This window comes from Orbicella franksi, chromosome 10, assembly GCF_964199315.1.
Source record: "Orbicella franksi chromosome 10, jaOrbFran1.1, whole genome shotgun sequence".
Lineage (NCBI taxonomy): Eukaryota > Metazoa > Cnidaria > Anthozoa > Scleractinia > Merulinidae > Orbicella > Orbicella franksi.
The window spans coordinates 26,385,365-26,410,571 of NC_138154.1; the positions used below are offsets into that span (position 1 = coordinate 26,385,365).

The 25,207-nt window shown below is 39.6% G+C and overlaps 1 protein-coding gene across 1 annotated transcript; it reads left to right on the forward strand.

Annotated features, from left to right (window-relative positions):
• Positions 1 to 1,205: 1,205 nt before the first annotated feature.
• LOC145500941 (dynamin-binding protein-like) lies at positions 1,206 to 24,745 on the forward strand. The gene is made up of 22 exons (XM_081480498.1): positions 1,206 to 1,427; positions 2,381 to 4,434; positions 5,600 to 5,723; positions 6,827 to 6,906; positions 7,545 to 7,586; positions 8,613 to 8,715; positions 9,857 to 9,936; positions 10,548 to 10,686; positions 11,793 to 11,956; positions 12,623 to 12,746; positions 12,937 to 13,028; positions 13,450 to 13,505; positions 13,815 to 13,908; positions 14,313 to 14,418; positions 15,249 to 15,379; positions 16,065 to 16,169; positions 16,674 to 16,805; positions 17,211 to 17,372; positions 18,327 to 18,509; positions 19,194 to 19,370; positions 19,846 to 20,013; positions 20,864 to 24,745. The coding sequence occupies exons 2-22, from the start codon at positions 2,398 to 2,400 to the stop codon at positions 21,431 to 21,433; spliced, it is 4,869 nt and encodes a 1,622-aa protein (XP_081336624.1). The 5' UTR covers positions 1,206 to 1,427; positions 2,381 to 2,397; the 3' UTR covers positions 21,434 to 24,745.
• The last annotated feature ends 462 nt before the right edge of the window (positions 24,746 to 25,207 follow it).

Below are 25,207 nucleotides of genomic sequence, written 5' to 3' on the forward strand. Positions count from 1 at the left end.
AAATTTGTCTATTTTGTGCAATGAACGGAAAAATAAATTTACTGAAATTAATTCGCGAGCGGTCCATCTTAGCGTCTCAGCGGACCAAATTGCAAAATTCGGACCGCAAAGAGAAGCAATCATAATTATCCTTTTCATCGCGTACCAGTTCAGCCATGTAATAAATATATGCTATTTATCAGCATTTTCAGTGCCTGAGGCCACGGGTTTTCACTATACTGGCCGACCATAACCGGTAAAAAACGTATTTATCGTACGGGCGTTACCGTGACCGTGGGCAGAAACACTGTAGGAAAATCCAGACCGCTCAAAGAACCAATTGATTGCAAGAATTTAAGTTACTTTGCCCTCTTGGGAAAAAAAAAATAGTCCGTGTACCCCAATTGGTGTACGCATTCTTTCAAACATTTCGGGTAATGTCTTCAACTGTCTGTGTCAGATATTAGTTTTAAACTTCGAAACTCGACGGCCAATTTTTAAGTAATTCGAGTGATTTCGGAAACGCAAAGCCGTGAAAGGACAACTGAGAGCGCACTGTACAAATTTGCTTGGAGCTCGATAGGAGTTTGTATCGATTTGAAATTCGATCGAAACTCTGAACACCGGTCTTGTCTTTTCCTCAGAAGAGTTTCAGCAAGCTTGAAACCTCACCTGGTATCCATTTCTTTACGTCATTTGAGCGATTTTGGTTTTAAACGGTCTGAGTAATTACCATTTAACCGAGCATGCATAGTACAACTCACAGGTATACCCACTAACCGCTTTAGCCGGTGGTTAGAATGGTTTACACGTTGAGCATTATTTTATCCACCATATAATGATCGTAAGGAAACTTTTTCGATGGCTCAAACAGTCAAGCAGGCCTTTTAACCGATAAATTTTAAACGGTTTCCAGTCGAAGTCAATGTTAATGAAACGTGAATAAATCAAAAATACATATATATATCAAGTCAGGAGAGATCGAAAGTCTAGAAAAGACTACGCTAATCTTTGCCCACGCGGAAAGGCCAAGGTATGAGTTTAACACTAAGTGTTTTGCAGGACATCCTGTACAGGAAATGCGGATGAAGGTGGCGGTTTTCTGTGTATTAAAGACATGGAAACAGGATACAAAGTTAAACCTTTATTTTTTTACTATCAACCTACTCAACAGGATCCTATGGAGTATATACCAACTCTAAAATTGGGTAACCTGTGGTTAAAACAGCGAAAGCTCTGGGGAAGAGTAACTGTCAAGCACAGTTTCGATCAAGTGTCTCCAAGACGTGCGACGGAATGTTGTGAAGGCGCTTAAACTAGGAAATGTTGAACCCATTAATTGATTTTAAGGATGTTTTACCTTTGAAGTATCCTCGGCTATGGATTTTTTCAAGCTTTGGTTCGTGTAGTGACCCAGACGTCTTGTTTTATTTCGCGGTTCCGGTAAGGTACGTACAGCAAACATGTCGGCTTTAGCTGTTATTGGGCTTCATAGAATCCAAGCTTAAATTTCGCGATATTGATTTAAGCTTATTCGATCAAAGTTTACTTTTCGTCTTTAGAAATCTAGTCCTCACTTGTTTTAAGCAAAAAGAATGGTTTCTCTGTAAACTACAGCTGACTACAGCTCTAAGACTTTGTAACCGTTCCCTACCGCAGCTGTACATGAACTGAAAGCTCGATATTGTGTTAAATTTACCACGGCTAAATCTGATAGCTTCTTAATCGGTAGGTTCATAATTGCGATTTTCGCTTAAATTCAACATATAACATCTCAATACTTCTTTGTGCTTAAAATCTCCAGACGAACTCTGCAATGTTGACCTGGGTTAGAGCCAGATATTACATGTAACTCAAACAACTGGCTACAGAAAGAAACTGCTTTTAAATAACAGGAATAGTCAGACAGAATTTAAACTCAACTTAGGGGGCTTAATCTTTTATACCAATGAAATATGCTTGCAATGTTCTACAGTGTAGAGCAAAACAAGTGAAATATTTCAAAATCAAAACAACCTCCAAGTGATATACATGTACAGTATTGTAAGACTTGTCTGTTCAAAGTAACTCAGTGGATATTGTCACGGGAAAATTATATTAACTGTTTGGGTTTTGTTTTGAGTACTAAAATCACTGTGAGATATTTGTCCGGTAATTAAGCTCTTGTTATAGTTTTTCATTTAACTGAAGTCCAGAACATATAATTTTAATAATTTATGAGTTTTCAAGGTGGAAATTGTAATTACAGGTAACAACAAAGTCAATCTTCTAAAAAACAATTGACAATAATGTATGCAACATTATGTAGGTAACATTTTCTATTGAAACAATGCTTGATGCAATCAGCATTTTGTATAATAAAGAAGAGCTAAGCTTTTCTGTTACTTTCATTTCTCTGCAGACTATGAGTGACTATCCATGGACGGAAGTCTTGCAAGGGCTTTATACACTTTTCAGTCTGACAATCCCAATGAACTCTCTGTTTTGGAGGGAAGCATCATAAAGATTACACAGTATATTGACAAGCATTGGTTGGAAGCCAGTTATCAAGGAAAAACAGGCCTGTTTCCTGTTACCTATGTCGAGAGGATAAAAAATGAACCACAGTTTCAAAAGGATTCCCATATCATGCCTTCTCATTATGAGGGATTGCATAAAAACTCACTGTCCAATTGGCAACCTGGTGAAAGCTGTGAATTGTCTAGAAATGATAATTCCTTAGCCCAACACAGTCCTAGTAATGATGCATATTTTGTGGAGACTGCCTTTGCTTTTTCTGGTAGAAATGACAGTGAGCTTACATTTCCTTCTGGAGCACTGATAGAGGTAATGAAAGATGTTGACGAAGACTGGCTGGAAGGGTCATTCAATGGCAGGACAGGGCTATTTCCCAAGACTTACCTGAAGTCTTCTGAGAGACCATGTGCCCGTGCTGTATACCCCTTTGTTGGAGAAAGTGCGGGAGAGTTGACTTTTCGTGAGGGTGACTGTATCTTTCTCCGGAGGCGTTTGAATTCGCAATGGATGGAAGGAGAAATTAATGGCACTGTGGGGCTTTTCCCGTCTAGCTTTGTTGCTGTTGAGGTTGAATTGCCATCAGAACAAAATGTATTTGCAAATGGAGATTTTAGTTTTGTGGACTCTCCTCCTAAACATGGAGCCCAGAATAGCTGTGTTGCACCAAAAGTAAAATGGAAAAGAGGTATGAAGGGGAAGGCACTGTTTCATTTTACGGCATTATATTCAGGAGATCTGGAGTTGAATGCAGGAGATGTTGTAACTGTCCTTGAAGTTGATGATGATAACTGGATCGAGGGTCGGTTAGCTAGTGGAATACGTGGGTCATGCCCTGCGGCATATCTGGAACCTCTATTTGATATGAGCCAACAATTTGAAAGTAGATCACTGAAGTCTAGTGCTCAACGACTTGCATTAGATGGAAGTTTTTCTGGTATTTTTGACAACCCTGGCTACATAAACATATCACAAATGCGTAGCTCTGCTCAGCGGACTAGTGACTTTGTTGACTCTTACTCAGTGAAATATGATACCAACAAATCTCTTTTAGACTCTTCATTCACACAGGATCCAACACCTGCAATTATTGCACTGTCATCTGACATGGCCACAATTCAAAAAAACACTCCAGGAACTAAACCGTTGCTTACACCAAAGCCAGGACCAACAAGTAAAAAGCAGTCACCAAGTTATTCAGTGAGATACCTAGGGGGTGAGGAACGCTCTGCACCCAAAAGTTCCCAAACTGCTCTTAGTCCTTCGATTTCCGTCCAATCACTACCTGGTGGAAGTGCCTCTAGTTCAAATACTCTATTTTCTGTACAATCTGAGACACCAAGTAAACGCTTTCAACAGCCGCGATATTTTAAGGACTCCACTGGAACTTGGCCAGGTAAAAGAGCAGGGATCCATGGACGTGTAAATGATGAAAATAAAAACAAAAGGAACCTTATTGATGATGATGATTTATTATCGGGCAACTGCACGTCTCTGCCGACTCCATTGGTTCCACTTCCTCGAGCAAGGATAGATGATAGAAGTAGTGAATCAAGTGCATCAGAAGATTCTCCAATCACACCCAGGCGACCAGCACCCCCGCCCCCTAAACGGGACAGCAGCAGCAAGAATCAGCATGTCCGCAGCCAAACTCTTCCTGGAACAAGATCAAAGGATCTTTTACAAGGTGACTTTGGTAGGGAGGTACATGTTTCAATATCAAAAGCAAAGGATCACCAACAGTTGGATGTGAAAGACATGAAACAGAATGGGGCGCCACATTCTCTGCGCCCAATAGACAGTAAAATGGATTCTTCTCAGTCTCCTAAGTGGTCACGTAAGACAAGGGCTGGTGATCATGATGGCCCAAAATCAAAACCTCTTTCTAGACCACGTTCTGTGCATTGGAAAGACGAGGATTCTCTTGATGCAGTGGACAAGGTAACCAGCTTCATAGTGATAAGTCCACTGCAAAAATTTGTGGATTAATTTACATGTAGCTGATAAGGCATGAACTTGTGCACCTATTGGGCGAGCAATATTTTAGTGGGGGCAGTTGAAAACTTAAATGTACTGGTGCACTCGGCAACTGGATTTCAATTTTATTTTCCTGCCCCGCTGCTGGAAAGTGCGGATTTGCCAGGGAGCTAAACATCCCGTGTAGACATTAGGGAACTACTTTATTTGTGTTTTTAATCTGATGGAACTCAAACCTTGCAACAAGACAGACAATCCAAATCCGAAGAAACGTGTACTTTTTTTTGTTTTCTTTTATTCAAATGGATTCTAGCGAGAAACTGAAGTCATCAAACTAACAGCAAAATTTTATTTTCACTTTCTGACTAAACTAATGCATGATGATAATTTTGAAAGAATAAAATTAATAGGTATATGCTGAGATGAATTCAATTGTGAAGAAATATTTTAAGGGTTTTAGCTATAACTTAGATAATTATAGATGCAATTACATGTTGAAATTTGCCAAATTTCTAAAACTAGTACTGTAACAAACTGGCAGAAAGTTCAAAATTCAAATATTCGACATATCTAATTAACTTATAGAACTATTTTTTTTAATATTTGAATTTATCTCAATATATCCTTTCAAAATCATGCATTAGCTTATTCCGAAAGTGAAAAGAAAATTCTCCTGTTACATGTACATGGACATGTAGTTTGATGTCATCATTTTCCCGTAAAAGGCCCTTAGAATAAAATAAAACAAAAATACTGTACGTTTGTTTTTGGATTTTTGAATTGTCAATCATGTTGCTAAGTTTGAGTTCCATTGGATCAAGAACACAAAAGAAGTTCCCTAATTTCAGTTTCTGACAGACAGCTGACTCTGCATGTAAGCATAACTTGATGATTCTGAGAGTGGATGGCAACTGGAAGACTTGTTTGTTTGTGGGTGCATTACTTTCAACAACAGACAAGTTCACTCAACAAGCATGCTCAGCTGTGGTGTTGCAAATTACAGCCCTTAATGGCAGCCCTAAAGTTCTCTGTTGGTTGATACTAGTACTGTATAATAATTCAATCTTACTAATAAACATGTAGCTAGTAAGAGTTGATATCGTAACTGATTGTTTTGTTGAATGTGTAGAGTCCATTGGAGCTGAGACATCCAAACAGTCTAGAGCAGATAAGTGAGGTTAAGTCGAGCCATATTACAAGTCCTACTGGCAGTGACAAACTAAGTAATGTACAGGTGCAATCAGTGACCAAAGGTACCTTTTTAAAAGAAATGTCTTCCATAATTACTGGGGTCAGTATGATCTACATCATATGTACAGTACATTGTATATGTACACAATTTACTGATTTGAGATTTGATCAAAAAATTCACTGGCAGTTCAGTAGGTTAAAGAACTTTTGAGACTGACATAACAGAACATAACATAAAACCTTTATTTCAACACGATAAAAATCAAAGCTACAAAACTTGTGGGAGACTGTGTATACTACTGAATTAAAATATGTTAATTAAAATAATAATTATATACGCATAAAATACTAAATACAGAGCTAAGATCAAAGTATCAATCAAGGCTTAAAATATTAAATAAATTCCATTATATAAGTTTCTAAAAATACATGTAATCACTATCTCCATAACTGGATGTGGAGGCAGTTGAACTGTCGAAAAGAAAGTCTTTAAAATAGTCCTTGGTAATAAGTACATGTAGTCTTTTAATTTGACCACAATTTGACTACAAGCCTCCCACCAATGTAACCCAGGTTCAATTCTGGCCTTGGTTTTCATAAGTGGGTTAAGTGTGTTGTTGGATCTTGCCTTACATATACACTGAGCAGGGCTGTGCTCTAGAGGTGCCTGCGTCCCAAAGGTGACTAACTTTTGCATTTGGGTGACTGGAAAAACTTACTTTTTCCATAAGCTTACATGTAAGTGCTGGGCACCCAGGATTTCATGGTTAGGAACCTTTGGGCTCCTTTTAATTTCCTTACACCACAGCCTTGCTGAGGGTTTTTCTCTAGGTTCTCCAGTTTTCCTCCCTCCACAAAAACCAGCATCTCCAAGTCTTAATTCGACCAGGATAGAGGACCTGCATGAAAAGCCTGATGTGGCTTCCTCTCTTTAGAAATAAATCACTGACAGTAAATTGTCTTGCTTTAGAACTCAATTTGGAATGAGTACAAATAACTGTGGCTGGACTAACATTATGATTACTTCAATGCAAGATTAATTTATAAATCGCATGATAGTACCACATGTAATGCTTTAATTTAGTTTTCTGGCTCCGTACAAGGTTACCAATTCTTGCATTTTCAATGTCAACTTGAAATTATTGAATCCCATTGTTTTTTTCAGGGAATTCAGCAGAGGGAACTGATGCACCAGGCCTGGCAACACTACAAGAAAGGATTGCTGAGGCAGAAGACAACCTAAAGGTTTGTAATTTATATGAAGCAATTAATTTACCTGTAATACAGTAGTTAAAACAATAGGGTCTCTTAAATAAAATTTAATTCAACCAATCTATGCCAAACCCATGGAATAGAAGGTGGGGCTTTCAAGAAAGCCCAACATTTTCGTAGGGTTTTCTTGTATTCTTATTGGTTATCTTTTTTATAGACCCATAAAGTTATAGCATGAAATAATCTGCTGACCCTTTTGCGTTGTGGCTGTCACAAGAGAAATATCCTTGATATAAAAATCCCTGGGACGCGTTTGTTCCTCAATTGTTAAGGAACAGTCTGGCCAAATATCATGAAAATCTGCCAATTTAGCTACATACCCTATTAATTCATTTAAAGAGATGGTATTCTCGTCAAAAATTATTGCAAGTTTTTGCTGTTTGAATAGTTGTAAACAGGTCATTACTTTACTCCAATGTATGTCAACAGAATATCCTGCCAGCCAATGAAATAACTCGTATGCATTTTAAGATTCTACTTTGGATCCATTTTTGGGGAAATGTTAAATTTTATAGCGACCTCTTTGTTTTGCTTAGAAAGAAAAATTTAACAAAAGTAGCACTCTCAAGGTACTGTTTGACCTTAATGTTTGTTCTCATGTTTGTTTACAGAAAGAAATGAAAGTTCACTCTGGATTCAAGACTATTTCTCAGGTATGTGTCATGTAAAAGGCACTACAGATCTGTATGTATGTCTACACATGAATGCATGGAAACAATCTTCACATCAGTTAATACTAACATGTCAGTAATGGGCATCCATTTACATCTCATTATTTTGTATGTCATTGTTCTAAAGGGACATGTCTCTCATTCTTTTCATTAAACTCTGTTGAAGAAGCAGGAGGCACATCAATACCAATAATGTGATGCAAAATAGAGCAAGTCGGTTGTCTACGGTTAAAGCTCTATTTGGATTACAGTTGGCTAGTGTTATCCATGCTTTGAACAACTGGGTTCCTACTGAAGATGACCTGACCTTGAAGAAGATTTTTTCACAGGTGCTCAGGTTTTCAAGATGCTTCCAAGATGCATCTCACGAGGCTATTGTGTCCAGTGACGATACATTGTATCATGGCACATGTGGAATCTGAAACATTTTAATTTACTGTTAACTCCCAAGTCGCTAGTGGAGGGAAGGTGCCTATGAAGCCCAGGGGCTGGCATCGCAGTTACATCCCAAGGGGCTAGAACACCCGACTGGCCTGCCCAACCAACCCGCAACCAAGCCATGACCACGCGCCAGGCCCCCATCAGGCACCTGTCACACTCGAGCCAGATAGCTCAGTGGAAAAAAAAAAAAAAATGCTGAAAAAAAGGGGGGGGGGGGTGTAGAGAGGGAACACCGAGAACCATTAAATTACATAATTCAACTGACAATGCCATGTTAACAGAGCGACGAGCACATGGGACGACAACGCACATACTAACCAAGAATACTACTGGACAATGTCAGCCCCAGGGCTCCCACAACCATATGACTGCTGCAAACGCTACAGAATGCAACAAATGTTTGATGCCAACAGATGGCCAAGGTACTAACAAGGGCTGACAAAAATGCTACTGACCAGACTAGCTCCTAGTCGTTAACTGTGTTAAATTCCATTTAACTATATTTTAAAACTGGAGTTTACAGATTGTAGTGAAGCAAAGTGTGATTTTTGATAATGTTATTTCCAGCTTGTGATGACTGATCCTGTTAAACAACGAGAAATGGAAGCAAAGGTGTCACAGAGCCAGCAGAAGATAACAGAATGGCAAGAAGAATTAAAGCACCTTAAAGGTTTCATACACTTACTTTTAGAGTAAAATCTGCTGTCACTTTTGTTTTGCCAATATTTCAAATTTAAATTTACAATTTTCAGGCACAGTGGCCTAATACATGTAGCTCGCAAAGTTATAAATAATAGTCATTTAGAACCAAAATAAACTTAATTATATGGCAGATGTTTTGGGCCTTGCCCTTCCTCAGTGCTGTTTTGAATGGGACACATCATTGAAGAAATAAACAATAATGTTATAAGTGTGACTCTAACAGATACATGTAGGGAAAAACATGCATATGTCAAGCTGTTTAAACACTGAAATCCACGTTTAATCCCAGCAGCAAGTAACAACTTTATTTAATAAAGAGGGTAGCACATAACAACTTATAACTGATAAACTAGTGGCCCTCTATTCTAAAAAAAATTACTAGTCTAGATGACATGGAGGTTTGGTGCATAAAACAGTGCAGGGGTACAAAAAATGCCAGACCCTGTGATGAAATGCACCTAAACATGGACTTCTTTTTTATACAGCTTGACGTGCTTGTGCTTTTTAGAGTCGTGCATATAATTTCACATGTTCATTTCTTCAATGACGTGTCTCATTCAAAACTTAGCACTGAAGTACACAGGGCTAAACCCGAAGTGTCTGCTATACAATTTTGGCACTAAATTTATTACAGAACTATTGATAACTTTTGAACTGTTTACACTGTGCCACGCAGCCGCAGATCCTTTTCGATTACTAATATTTAATGGCTCGCATGCTGGATTGTGGATCAAGTGGTCTGGATTCAAGCCCTGGGTGTGGTCATTGCATTATGTTCCTGGGTGTGACACTTGACTCTCACAGTGCCTCTCTTAACTTGAATTGACCAATACTAATGTCAATTGAAATCCTGGGATCAATTTGTGTACTGTGTGTTGCTTCCATATGTGAAACAGGCTTTAAACCAGGATTTGAAGAGTGGCTGTCCAAAATGTGTTATAGGATCTGCTCAAATGGACAATTTTTGAGGCAACATATGAAATATAAAACAATTTTCTTTAATAAGTGGCCATCCACAGGACGCCTGGACGCCCATCTGGCTAAAAGCCTGATGTGAAAGAAGAAATCTTCAACAACTGAGTTAACTGATAAATGTGTTGATTTTTTAGATGAACAAGTCTTTCTGATAGAGTCACATCGGAAAAAGATGCTGAAGGTTAAAATAGCTGACTTGGAAGCAGACTTAGAGGTATTCCAAATCAAACCCTATTTTTGTACAGTCAACTGAAAAGACCAGTCTTATTTTGTCTTTCAATCACACTATGCCTGTTGCAAAAATGCAGTTACCATCCCAGCAGCTGAATCTAACTTATAATGGACCCTCCAAAATGTAAGATAAGTGTGCATGTAAAGTTGGTGCTTTTGCTTACTTTGCTTGAGCAAGTTTTGTAGTTTGTTTATTTTGATGTGAAGAGAATGTAATCTATGTATTACATGTAATTTATGTATTACATGTAATTGTACATAAATGGGCTCTCTTTTCTGGTTTTACACCAACATATTTTGCAGTACTGTTGCCGAATTAGTTAGTGGAAGTTCGATATTGCACTGTTCTTGGACGCTTAAAGTCATTTACATGTAATCTAACCACTGTATTATTCACTCACTCACTCACTCATCCTTATCGGGCCCGTGAGGGCTCTTGAGGTTGGACTGTATTATTAACATTTTGAAAAACAAGTAGAAAAAAAGAAGAAACATCAACACAAAAACAAGGCCATGCAAGTGCTTCATTTAAATAGTCATTCTTGTTGTAGCCACTCCTTCCCATTAAAGAAAATGGCCCCAAATATTTTTTAGAAACAAGTGCGGAGCCAAAGAAGTCTTGAAATGTTGCTTGGTGTAGTGGAGGAGAACAGAAAGAAAGAGGTTATGGAAAACCTTGGAGTGTGTGCACAACTTGTGGAGAAGATCAAGAGAGAGCTGACAGAGCTAGAGGGTATGGCAAGATTGAATTAGTGGCCATGATTGATATAGTAATACAGTCAAACCTCCTATTAATCAGCCACCCTTGAGAAAATAGCAAGTGGCCAATCAATAGAGGTTGGCCACTTAATAGAGGTTGATGTACCTTGAATAATTTTACCCATTGGGTTAATTTCGTAGTGAATGGAGTCACTTCAAGACAATCATGATAAACATGTGCTTGAATGTTTTTATCACTCGTCACCTTCTATTTCAGACTCTTATCTGCCATCACCTTTTCCAAAACAAAGTTTTTAAATTTTAGGTGGACATTTAATAGGGGTAAAGACAATAGAAAAACTCCATCAGGCTGACCAAAAGGTGGCCGTGGCTGGTTAACAGGGGTTTTATTTAGTGTTTTACTGACAATAATTTCAGGACTTAAATGACTGGCCACTTATTCAAGGCGTGGCCACTTAAAAGGTGGCCGCTCACTTACAAGTGACTGGATATAAGCTTAACATATCGTAAGACCTTTCACGGAGAAGTTATCATTTTAATCAAGGATTAAAATGTACGTGACCATATGTAAATTATGAAATTCGTTCGGACTTGTGGTGGTGGTGACATTCTTGCCCAAAAACATTACGCAATGCCTGAATGCGTGAACTCAAACGCATTCAAATTACATGAGAAACAAAACAGCTCACAATTCTCACATCTAATGAAACTGCGGTAATTCCAAAGATGGTTATAGTGAAAGCTTGCATACTCAATGACCTCTATTAGCAATCTCAATTTCTATCAACTTTTGCCCAAATTTTTGCCTTAAAAATTACGTAATTTCCGTAGCTGTGGTGTGGGGGGGGGGGGGGGGGGAGGGGCTGTAGTACACCCCTACTCCTCCAGTTCGTAGATGCCCATCGTAGATATTATTTCCCAGTTGTACAACAGCTGTATCTTTCAACTGCCCAGCTGAGGTCTGACTGGACTGACCGACTGGACCCACATCTATCAAGGGTCTATCAACTCCATCTGGAGAGTGGAATGGCTAGCAGTGATCTTTTAAATTTCAAGACAGTATCTGTACGGTTAATTTATTTTTAATTATACTTTGTTGATTTTGTTGTTATATTACAGTTTCCCTGCACAGTTTAACAGAAAAACCAGCAGAATCAAGCCAAAAGCACATGGCTGAGCAAAGACAGCGAGTCGTGACTGAACTTATTAACACAGAGAAGGATTACTGTAGTGACCTTGAGCTCTGTGTAAAGTACTTCCTTTTTGAACTCCAGGCTTCACAGGTTAGTTTCTGTTATCAACAGACTACCCTGCTCCAGGTTCTAAGGGTGTGGAGATGGGTAACAGCTCATTTTGCTTCCCATGATAACAGAGCCTGGAACATGTACAGACACATCCATCCCTCTCAGTAGCCAAGAAAGAGTCCCTCTACTAAAAAGATGCCAGATTTGACCTGAAAAATACTTAGTACTACTAACAGATTATGCATGTTATGTCTGACGGGTTTTGTTCGCATAGAAAAAAAATACAGTACAAAAATCTATGAAAGATGCTACAGTAACTGCAGGTACAGTGTACTGTACATTATAGAACTCTGTTGAGGTAAAAGTTTATTTATTGGACTGGACAGGAGAAGAACTGAGTCAAAGTGAAAAAAGAGACATCTACAGGGAACAGGGAACAAAGTGGAGGCAGCCTGGCAAGAGGTTAATGGGTGCTGGACTTGAAATTAGGAGATTGCAGGTTCAAGTGGCATTCTAGCCACTAGCCGGTGCTGTTCTTGGTCCGTCACCCTTGTAAAAAGCCAACTGGTGTGCCTCTTGCTTGCTGGGAATTTTATCAATATTATGCGAAGCCTCACCGTGGGAGCGGTCAATTAAGAAACCACCTAAGTCACTCGCAGAAAACTCGTGAACTTAAAAATTTATTCCTGGATTTGTTCCCCGCAGGTGAAAGATCTCGATTTTGAAGGGTTATTTGGTAACATTGAGAGTGTATTAGAAACATCACAGAAACTGCTGAAGAACTTAGAAAATGCTGTTCAAGATAAGGAAGGAAAAGATCAGGAACTTGGTAATGATTGCACATTGGTAGTGATTGTGCGTGATCCATCTTCCATGTAGAGATACCTTTTGAGTGTGTGGGACTTACAGTGTAACTAGAGGAGTTGTATCTGAATGTTATTGCTCCATCAAGCTTCTTGCTCTCTACTGCACCAGTTTGTTTACATTGCTTGGTAAAATATTTATGTACTTTTTGTCAGGAAAGTGTTTTGTGGACATAGCTGAAGAAATGAAAGAGGTGTATGCTGTGTATTGTAGAAACCATGATGATGCCATCTCACTCATGGAAAAGGTACATGTTACGTTCTTAGGAACTGAAGGAATTATCCATTAGCCGTCTGAGACGAATGATTGACAGCTTCAAGACGGTTTGTCGTGGGCTTACTCGTCTGTCAGTAGAAGTCGTGCTGACAGACGAATGAGCCAAAGACGAATTTTGCCGCACAATTTGTCTTTGGCTCATTCGTCGGATTTACACCTGAACGATTTATCCGTCTCAGACTAATAAATCGTTTCAGATGGAAAAAAACCTCTCCTACTATAAAATTTGGCGTCGGATAATTCGTCTGTAGTACAAATAAATGAAATTTGGCCATCGTGAGACTGGAGCAACGTTAGTTATTTACCGTTTTTCGGTGTTCACTGTAGCTGCATAATGTACATGTACATGTATGCTCTTGAATACCAACCTTATTCATCTACTGTGCTTGCAGTATGAAGAAGTACCGGAGATACAAGACGCCTTCACAAAATGTTTGGACAAAATTAGGTAATGTATAGTAAACTACAGGAAGGAAAGAGAATCTCAAGTAGCTTGAAGTCTGTCAGGATTAACATTGCCAAAGTTGCAACCTGTGTGGTTGCCAGTGCAGCCGGATTTGATTATTATTTATTTAAAAATATCAATCTTGTGCTTGTCTCCTTTTGTAAAACTTTTTGCTGCAACCAGTCACATGTCAGATTCCTAATGTACAAAGCACTGCCTGGAGTTCTTGTCTTTGTGAAGGTCTTCTTCCCTTGCACTGAATACCCTTACACTTAGTCTTAGATGTCAAAGTTGTTTTTTGTTTCTCTTCAGAGAACACACCCGGTGTTGGGACTTATCATCATTTCTTATCAAACCAGTTCAGAGAGTTCTTAAATACCCGCTCTTGTTGAATGAGCTGCTCAAGGTGAGCGCTGACTTGTCCATAGCAAACTACACAATCCTAGTCATTTCTCACAGGGTCAGACTAGTGTTTATTCGTGAAGGTGAACTTAAAGGGGCGGTATGGGCAAAAAGGGGTTGGGGCGAGAAGTTTGTTCTCGCGAGTTGCGGCACCCATGTCTCGTCCCAGTCCCTTCTAGCTTGTTACGTCTCGCCTCATTCTTCTTGCCTGATTTCGAGAGAAAAACTTTCTGCCAGTGGTCAAGCGCAAGGTTTGTCAGAAGACATACTGCTTTGTCTACTTGTAATTAGAATGTTCCATATAATCGGTATAGTTTAAGTACAGCTATGCACTGTACATGTACTGCAAAGTGTGCTAAATTTATTTTTAAGAAATAAGTCTGTTTGTAATGGAATTTTTCTCATCAGTATACACCAGAAATCCACCGAGACAAGTACAACTTGCTGAGAGCGATATCAGTCATGGCTGATGTGGCAAATGCTATCAACGAGTTTAAAAGAAGAAAAGATCTCGGTGAGGATGTAAAATATTGCTTGATACAACTCTTAGCGCCCGAATACCTTTACTACGCTCGTAAAAAATGTACAAAAACGTTCTAATATCTTCAAACTTAGTATACACAATGTCGTTAGCACAGTGTCAAACATTGCAAAAATGCAGGTTCACAAGTTATTGTGGTAATATGCTGCCGCCATCTCTTTTTCCTTTGGCGGATTCTTACCAGTTTAACAAGCAATTGTATAAAGTACATGTATGAAAGTAGTTCTGACCGATATTGGCTTTGAATACCATCTTCAGGTTACATGACACTTTCAATAAAAGTAGTCAAACGTGCGAGAAACGTAGTATTTCTTAGGTCCCGTTCACACTACGCTTGAGAAATTTGAAAACAGCGTTTTAACTTTGAAAAAGCATCAAATGTTTTCCGTTCATATTACGCCGGAGAAATTTGAAAACGAAATAATCAACAGTTTTTTGGACCTACGTGTGAGGAAATTTCGGTTAGGGAAATCACATCGTGACATCATCTTTTCAAACTGTTTTTCCGAGCCCGTCGACACTAAAACGCAAAGCCGGCGTTTTCAAATTCCTCTGGTTTGACGAGCGTTTTCGAAAAGCTCTGTTTTGGTGACGGATTAGTGTGGACGTAGCTGTAGAAATACAGCTGCGTTTTTTGTCCGGTGTAGCGTGGACGGGGCCTGAAATTACTATCTCCTCTGTTAAGCGCGTTTGTTTGGAATTGAGTTCAAGTCAGTTCCTCAGTTTGTCACTGTTTCAATTTACTGTCTTAACTTTTCACCATTATTGTAGACTGAAGCTTCGTTTTGCTTTTCTCTGACTAGTCGTGAAGTACAAGAAAGTGGAAGACAGTGGGTTGACCAACAAAATACACAAGCTGAGCTGGCATTCAGTGGTGAAAAAAGGCTCCAGGTTTAACCAGAGGCTGACGCAACTCACAGGGCTTGTGTCACAGGTGAACTGTAACTCGCTAAGGGACGGACCATTATTATTACTGTTTTGTCTTCTTTTTTGGGGGGGAGGGGGGAGGGGAGGGGTTAGCGCAATTTTCTGGGACATAAATTGTTTTTCTCACCCTTAAGTTGTGCATTTTTTTTGGTGGGAAATAGCTTGTGCAAGATTGTCTTTTTTTAGTATAAAAAAAATAGGACCTGAATAGCAGAAAGCACTTGCTCGATTTTTTTTCCCGTGGCTCTCCTTGCGGGATTCTTTTTTTCAGCAGTTTGTTTTGGAAATTGCCCTACCCCCCCTCCCCTCAAGGAAATAAAGATCCGTCACTATCAGTGGTCGCTCACAAGTGCTTTACAAGTTTGCATACCTTTGTGCGTAAGAAACCGCTGGGCTACAGGCCAAGCTACACTTTGAGCTTTGTTTACAGTGAAGCAACTCCAACTTAGTGGCCAGAGCATGACTTGAACCTGCGACCTCCGGGTTTCAAGTCCGGTACCCTAACCACTCGGCCACATGATGTTTTTGTGGTACGTTGTATTTTCTGGCTCTTATTACATTAAAGTTGGTCTCACGAAGACTGTGTAGATGCTAATAGAATCCTCTAGCATTCAAGACTCCTTTAATATTGTACTGTTTGATTTATAACCAATTTTTGTAATATTAATCGTTTTTCCCGTCACAATTTTCAGACTGTTGACGAAAAATTCATTGAAGAAGAGAAAAAGTTTCGTGCTGTAGAGAAAACTGTGAAAACCCTGCTAAAGAATGTCTCCACTTATTTGGAAGAATTTCAGGTAAGAAATTAACAGTGTAATAATGGTCAAAGTCTGTCGACCATTTTGGTTTCCAACTACGCTCGCATTTCGGCTTTCTTATTTCTTTTCTTTTTTTTTTTTTGCGTTTTTGTTTTCTTTCTTTGTTTTTGTTTTATTTTTGTTGTTATAATTTGTTTTCTTCATGGTTGTCTGTGAAAACAAAATACTTAGTTGGTACTTTTGGTACTTTTGGCGCTTTTGCTATGGGGCCCGTATTGAAATAGGACGCTATATAAAAGCCCAGAGAAGACGGAAAACAAAAGGGGGCGCTTACTGCAAGGAGCGCGCTGACTCGAATCATTACGTTCCACAGTATTTCTAACTTGTGAGTACAATTGTTTGGAAGCAATTCAGGTTGCGTCATTTTGACAGTTGCTTAAAAGAAAAGAAAAAAAAAACTCTAAAAGCAAAAACGCCTTGGTTTGAGCACCAATCCGGTTTATCCGGAGCCGTATCTCAACATGCTGTTTTGTCTTGCTGTAGGAGACGATGGAATGTCACAGGTCCTCAGGACAGAACGTCAGTGATTTCTACCAAGAGGCTGCCACGTGCTCAGAAGTGTCTACTTATCACAAAATACAGAAGAGGATTGGAGAAACCATTCGTTCTATTTTTGTAAGTGTCGTATAGAATTTGGATAGTTCAATTACTAACTTACTAACTTTAATTTACGTTTTGATAATATTTACCAGAGGACGCGGTCTCCTCTGCCGTGAGGAATTAAGAGACGGATGTTTTGCCAAAGTGTGTAGACAAAAAAAAATCTCTTCAAAACCGGCCACATTCTGCAAGTTTGATCGTGGTGTCAGAGACGGTTGAAGCTAAAAATTGAACCTTAATACTGAAAACGTTAAGTTTCTTCTGACTTTCATAAGACTCAGTCAGTTCCATTCTTTAATTATGTTTAGTCATCTCTGTTTATTTATTCCCAACTGAAACAGAAACGTTTCACTGAACCTTACATGTTTTAATCAGTCTAACAGGGCCTCGTTTTAATGTTGTTATGTTTTCTGTCATCAGATGGACTGGGTTCAGATGCAAGTTTTGTCTCCGCTTAACTCCTTGCTGAACTTGTTTCAAGGCCCTCAACGTTTGATTCAGAAGCGAAATGACAAGTGCTTAGACTATGATCGATGGTCCAACAAGATTGATAAGATTAAAGACAGGGACAAGTTAAAAGCGGTGAGTTTGCGACAGGATGATTTCGTCTGGCTCCTTGTTTAAGTTTAGTGAGATCCCAACAGTGTCAAATGTCACAATGTTGCACTAAAACTCGTAGCAGTTCAAAAACAGGTTACACATTTGTGAATAGAGTGGTTTTGACTTGCATGATATGATGTAGCATTGCTTTGGTTTTGCATTGCTACGCTACGCGATTGCCTTAAAAAACTCGCGTTACTTTGTCGTCCAGTTAGAAGTGAAACTAAAACGAATTGTGACTCGCTCGCACACGTTTTCCTGCACTTTAAGTTAACTACATGCATTAAAGACGTGGTGTTCTGATTGGTTCGTTGGATTGTCTGTGTCCTTTGTCATCGACTTGAGTGACCCCTATATGATCCATTTTTTGCTTTAAACGGTTTTCAGTTGAGTGTCGTAAAACCAAACCAATTACTTACCAATTAGACTACTCAGTCAATCTCACACCATAGTAAGACCAAAACCAAAACCAAAGTAATTGCCAGATTTCTTTTGACACTCAATTGCCGGAAAAGTCCTCTAAGCTGACATAGGTAAACCTCCTTTAGGTTAAAATAGCATCGTGGCTCGAGTTCAGCCTTTGCGGTCCCTAATCAGGGAACAGCGTTTTCAAATTTCGGTAAACCCAAGATAAAGTAATTTTTCAACAAAGCCTATGAAGTGTCTTCACGTTAAAAGTAACACTTGTCAGCTTAGCTCCAACTCCCAGTTGTTCTAAGCATTAAAGTTATCAGCTGTAGTCGTTCCATTCAGTTGGGTTTGACCAGAGTTTTACACTTGGAAACGGCAGAAATATAAACTTCGGTCAACGTTTAATCCTGAGTAGTGTTAAATGTTAAATCAGTGTAACCAATCTTAACCTTTAGCTGCAAATTTAATGACATATATTGTAAGGGGTCAGACTTGATTGTGTTTGATTGCCAAAATCCTATCCAGGCCAAAGAAGATCTTGAACTTGCCAAGAAAAACTACGAAGCTCTGAACACACAGCTGCTTGAAGAACTTCCTGGATTTACTGAGAAGTGCATGGCGTTGGTGGTGGACTGTTTGGAAAACTTCGCCGTAGCGCAGAACAGACTGTACTTTGAAATACAACAAGACTATGGGCAGCTGCTACAGGTACAGTTTGACAAACAGTCGAAATATTAATTACGTTTCAAAGGGAGGATAACGTAGCGAACAAATGCGTCTTTAGGGTTGCCACTGCTCGGGAAATGGTGTGGGAAAAATTCTTAAAGGTCAAGGAAACGCCGGGGAATCAAATTCTGAGATAGGGAAAATTGTCATTTTGAGGAAAAGTCAGGTAAAATTGAAATTGTATCACCGCTCATTTAATACCATTGAAAGCTGGAAGAAACATTTCGGGTCACTGTGATCTGAAAGATGTTTTTCCTTAACGAAGAAGGCGAAAACGTGTTGAAAACTTATCAGTCTATAATAAATGTGTGGAAAGGATGGCTGTAAGGGGAGACTGGAGCCCTCTACTTTATCTGAGCGAGTGACATGTCGTATTTATTTGGTCAGGGAAAGTTTTATCAGGGGAAAGTCAGGGAATAGGCGGGGAATTTTGAAAGTGACGTCTGTGGCAACCGCCGGTTGGTCATCAAATATTTGTGTTAGCCTAACTGAACTACAGTAGCTGTTGATTGGCAAACTCGCAACCCGAAATACCCTTTTGGTAATCTTGGTTTCTCTAACACTGTTACCCTTTGCAGTCTTTTGTTTGATTTGTCACGCAACGCTGTATCGAACGGCTGGCTCTAATATTATATAACGTGACAATTTGTAACGCTTCTTGTTTAGTTACCAATCGTCCAGGCAGTTGACGAGGACATAGCTGAACATCACAACAAAAGATCAATGCAAGTCGTTGAACAGTTTTCAGATCTGAGCTTTATTCCGTGTAGTTTTGTGGCTAAAGACAGTTCTCGCAAGAAAAGGCGATCATTTAAAAGCCCAACTCAGCCATCACATGACCTTGTAAGTACTTCATTTAAAACTCACGAAAAAACTGCAGCATACCGTCTATTCGTCACGTGTAGATGTTTTTCTCATTTCCAGTGGCGGATCTAGGGGTGGGTAAAAAATAAAAAAAAAAATCCCAGAAGGAAGAAAAGCCGGCAGGGCAAGCAAACACAATAGACACAGTTCTTTTTGCAAAGCTTGTTTCTCCTAATCTTTTCGAAATTATAAGAATTGGCGTTTGAGTACTTAAACACGATGCTTTGTGAAGAGATTCAAGTTAATTACAAAATGTCTGGGATTCTTTTCCCGATCAAGGCACTATGGTATAATTGAAGAAAAATTAAGATATCTGGCCTTCAGTTCTTGTATTTCGTATCAAATGAAAGTCCTGAATACGCAAATTCAAAGGAAATGTGCTAGTTTCAAAGGAAGATCGCTTTGTAGACTGTAATAACATTCCCATTCATTTTGTTGACTTCCCTGTTTCCAGGATGCAGTAGAAGATGATACCGAGACCAAAAGCAGCTTGTTAGATTCCAAAGACGGTGACCAGGGTGGGGAGGGTGGGGTGGCCACGAGAAGTCAAGCCTCACCACCGTCCCAGTCGATTCTTCAGCCGCGTCCAGCTCCGCGGAGACTGAGCAGCACAACACGGATCGTAAGTAATTAGACTACAAGTGAAATGAGCCACCGAGTTCACGTTGTGAATTCTGATTTTTTGATTTTTTTCTTTTATGATTCAACTGGTGGGGAATTTTTTGAGTACGCTAATCTTGCGCGGCCGTTTACTGTATTTTTTTCTTTTTTTGTGGGGGAAGTAAATCAAGGAGGAAAGTAATTTTCGCTGTAAAACAGTTTATCTTGGTATTGCTAGCGTGCCTTTGTTTCACGCGTGAAGCGAAAAAAACAAGACGTCTGAACGCAGGCTACATGTAGGCATTTGGTGTAACAATAAAAAAGTTTGTCAAAGAGAGTGTTCGCCGCTTCAGTAAAGACTAACGACGTTTTGGTCCTTCGTCTTATATTAACCATTTCCGAGTTGTCTTTTACCTCTGTGTCAGTTAAAACGGGTCTCTGTGCGACACCATTCATATGAAAATGCGTTCTGCCTACATGTTCATTTTCATGCAAATCAAACTTATTTTCATATGAAAGGTTTTGATCAAGACTCGTTTTGAAACAGAGGTACAAGACAACTCGGAAATGGCCTATTCTTTGTCGCTTAAAATACGTGTGAGACTGGGCCCGAAAAATTCCATAAGTGATGACGTAACCTTACGGAGATCCGTGCCGCTCTCTGATTGGTCGATGCTCGATTTTTGCGCGCAAATAACAGTAGTCTGTGTGAAGATGTCTCTTGTTTCATTTGCTTTCTTCCTTAAGCCAAGGAGATAGAGGATATATGTTGATTGATTCTACAGTAGAATATCAGAGGTGCCTAGAGTTGGTTGTTACTACATAGCTTCCTGTTCGTTTGACAAGTATGAGTATTTTTTCTATTTCACTAGGAGCCTAAGGATTTAGACAGCTCACAGCCTGTAGATGTAACGCCAGGAGAAGGCAAACCTTATGTGGTCGAGTTCAGCTTTGAAGCTCAAAATGCGGGCGAGTTGTCGGTGTCCGAGGGGGATCTTGTGTCTGTCCTGCGACACTCGGATAGCAGTGGGAACCCGGAATGGTGGCTGGTTCACTATAATGATGCCACTGGGTATGTCCCCCAGAGTTACTTGTCCCCGGCGGGTGAAAATGATAGTGACGAAGAAGGTGAAGGTGATGTTATAGACAATCAAGATGGCGACGATAACAGTGGTACTGTGCAGGACACAGACAGAAATGCAGACGACGTTCAAGAGGCTAGCGGTTCATCATCACAACACGCAGCTATTGTTAAGTTATACTATTGTGCTGACTATGCGTTTGAGGCTAGCAGTGCGGCGGAGTTGAGTCTGGATGAAGGACAGCTAGTAGTGGTGATACAGAAACAGGACCTGACTGGAAATGACGAATGGTGGCTTGTTGAATGTAATGGTCACAAAGGATATGTTCCGTCTAGTTATTTGACACCAGTAGAAGATTGAACACGCTGTTAACCAGCTATAAATCAAGACATAATCCCCGAAAAAGAAACAAAAAAAAAGTCGCGATTCTGGATGGCTTTGCTGTGATTATGAAGTATCAAAATGTACTCTGACCTGCATTTTACATTTCCGGACATAATTGTCTAAAATCTCCTCTTTAATTTAGTTGACATGTATTTTTCTAGTTTTCATCAGTGAAACTTACTGTCGTACCATCACTTTTCCTCGAATATGATCATTCGCTTATTCTAATAAGTCTCTTGCTTAAATTTGATGCCTTTTTTTTCCTGATTACACTCCAACAAGGTAGCAAATCTTGCTTTCAGATTGTTAACCACGCGTAAACGTGGGAAAATTCGCGGAAACTAAATTTCATGTAGTACCCGATATGCTGAAAGCTATCTCCTTGTTTCTTTCGGAAGCCATCTCATAACCGCTGTTAGCTTAGTGGCACAATGATACGCGCCCTTATCGTACCCAAATTTGCAATTAGCCAATCAGAAGCCGTGTCTATGGTCTTGATATCCTGCGATATCAAGTCACTGACCTGATATTGCTCCGATATCATACTCACTTGGCCGAATTTGCGTGCGGTAAATACCTAATCGTACCTTTCTGGCTCGCTTCGACGGCATATAAGGCTCTTTTGGTTTCACCATGGGTAAATACGAACCATGGCTCGACACTCACACTCGCCTGATACGCCGCCGAAGCGTACCAAAAAAGGTACGATGAGGTATAAATATCGTCGCCGCTGCTTGGTTTGGCCGATGATACACATTTAACATCACATTATTAGTTTTTCACTTCTTAATTTTACTCATTCCATTGGAACTACGTGGAATTTAGATAGCTACAAGTATCTTTTCTTTCATTGCTTTAAAGTTGGGAAAAAAGTAATGAAAAATGACGTAGCGTTAGTTACCAATGTCAGTCGGTATCGTTGCTCAACCGTTATTGATGTCGCCAAAGTAGTCGCTACCCAAGCAAGGTAGGTTCGCAGAGGCTGTTAGCGACGGTGCCATGTATGCTATTGTAAGATAGGAATTATATTGTCACAGAGTTAGGTCTTAGGCGAGAGCTGCTACCTATATAGAGGAAATGAAAACGATGAATTAATCAAGTTGTTACGGAAATTTTCCCCAATTTTGGTTCACTTTTTAGTTCGGAACTTTCAAGGGAGATCCTTCTTCAGTTACGGATGATAGAGTTTTAATTTCTAGACAGATAATTACGTGGTGGCACCTTTTTTTTGCAAATTTGCCAAGAGATTGTATAATCTCTTGGGTTTGCCCAGCAAGCCACACTAGGTAATTGACTCAAAAAAAAGAGCAAAATTGAGGTTTTAAGTTATGTGAAGACAGCCATTCTGCCTCCTCAATTCAAGTAGTTTTGCGCGTAAAACGCTTTTGAGATATAGCTAGAGTCAAATTTTGGGAAAATACACGTTGCTGTCCAGGAAATGACTGGTAAATTTTAAAAATTGAGAGTGATATTAAGTAGTAAACCTAATATAATTTTGCATAGTTTATTGGCCCATGAAATTGAAGGGCTTGAATTTCTGAGTAACAACATGGATAACTGAGGATTATTTCCCAGAAAATTGTTATACGTATAGTACATGTTATTCAGTCTGTCCAGATTTTGCAATAAAAACATGTACACGAGCTTTGAATTGTCTGCTCGTGTTCATTCCGCAATCCTATTCTCTGATTTTAAACCTAACGATTAAATTATTGAAATGCCGTTTACATAAGCCCTGAGCTCATGCAACTTCGATGGGCTCATAAACGGGGGGGTTTGTAAGCAGGAGGGCTTATTAGCTGCAGTTCACGGTATCTTTTTTTATCAAGTTGAAACAATGAAGTCCGTTCGAGGTCCGTATTGTAAGTTTCGGACCGATTTTTTTTTTTCTCGATCCGTAATTTACAGTACGGATGGAGTAGACGAGGCAAGTAACCTATTAATTATATCTCTGCTGTGTGTCTGACGGGTTTGGAAAACAACTTCTAGACACGCGGAACGGATTCAAATGACTCACGCCCGTCGACAGCAAAACTCGTTGTTGGGTCGTTAGCACGTTTTACGGAATCTAAAGAAAACGAAAGCTGGCGATAAGTCAAGGAACATCTTGGGAACAAAAACAGCTTGGAGTTTTACCGTACCCGCTAAATAAACCAATCACAGCGCGCGTAGTAACTGAGAGATATAATTATGTGGATTAGCATGAGAAGGAGATATGTTGCGAGGCATGGTACCCAGTTTTTCCGCGCATAATTTTACCACGCGCGCTGCGCGGATGTTTTTCGGGGTATGAAAATGCGTTTGAAGCCCTTGGGATGACCACGTGATTCGTGTCATTGGATCGGCTTGTTCTTAGCCTCTTCCAGGCGTTCAGATCAGTATAATCCATTTGAGTCTAAACTTTCCCATCCGCGTTGGGTAAGCGTTTTTAAAACAGCATTCTTCGGCGTGGGACTTCGGCCGCTTCCTAGGCGCGTGGCACGGAATTTGAAAAGCCTTGGCGTATCTTCGGCGTGGAAGTCTTGCGGAATGCACCTTGGACTGAAGCCTTTACTCTCTTTTCTCTTCATCCTCTCTTGAGGGTGGCTAAAAGGTCTGAAACGTCAACTATCACGCATAGAAATCGATAGCGAATAATCTGATTGTTCTAGTCAAATAAATCTACTAGTCGTTCAAAACTTAAACAAAATCCGTTACATACATGCACAAGTCGTAATTGCTAGCTACTCGCTATCTACAGCAGAATACAAAGTGAGTAGCCGTGTCCAATAAGAGAGCGGCATTCATGATAGAATGCTAGTAGATTGATACTTAATGGAATCGGAAGAAATATGACAGGAAATATACCACGAACGTTAAAAAAGTCTTCCCGGTCCAACTTAAACCTACTGGGATTCGGCTGAAAAAATCCACACTACCAATGAAGCTATGACAGTTCTACAGAGATCGGTGGGTTTCCGATAAGTTGACGCTAATTATGAAAAAATTCATTCATGGTTGAGCTGAAGCTAATCAAAATTTTAAAATTGCTACATGATCTTGATTTTCCAACAGTAGGTTATTGATATCAACTTGACAAATTGACATCAGTTTTTCATGCATCTGTTCAGCTATTGACCATGAATTTCGTCATAACATTGTCAAAGTAGCTTGCGGATCCACTCGACTGTCTATCGCCTCGAGGATCCACAGCTACTTTGACAACGTTATGACGAAATTCCTGATAAATAACAGGACAGACGCATGGAAAATTGATGTCATTTTGTTTTTTTACAATAACAAATTGCCCCCCCCCCCACCCCCTCGTTGACGTGTCACGTAAATCCTAAATTCATGTGTCTGTCCACTTTTTGACCTTGAAAATTAGCCAATAAGTGCACGAGAATTTCTGCTGTCACCGTAAAAAATCGTATGGAATGACTGGAATCTTGGTGAACTCCAGACCAGAGGAAGAGTCAAGGCAAAGAGATGTCACTGTTAACTCTGGTTCCCCTGCTACAACACCGATGTTGGTGTAACGTACTGTAAAACCATAAAATACACCAAGAGATTATGACGTCTCTTGAACACACTCAGTTTTGTCAAAACCCTATGTTCAATAAATCAGCCTAGGTGACTGGGGTACACAGTTAAGCCACTTTTTCTTCGTTTTGTTAAATATGATAGCTGGCTTGGCTAGGTTTCATCCCTAACTTGCACAACCAGATGAGACCATGCATCTTCTTTCCATGATTTATTGCTATTACTTTT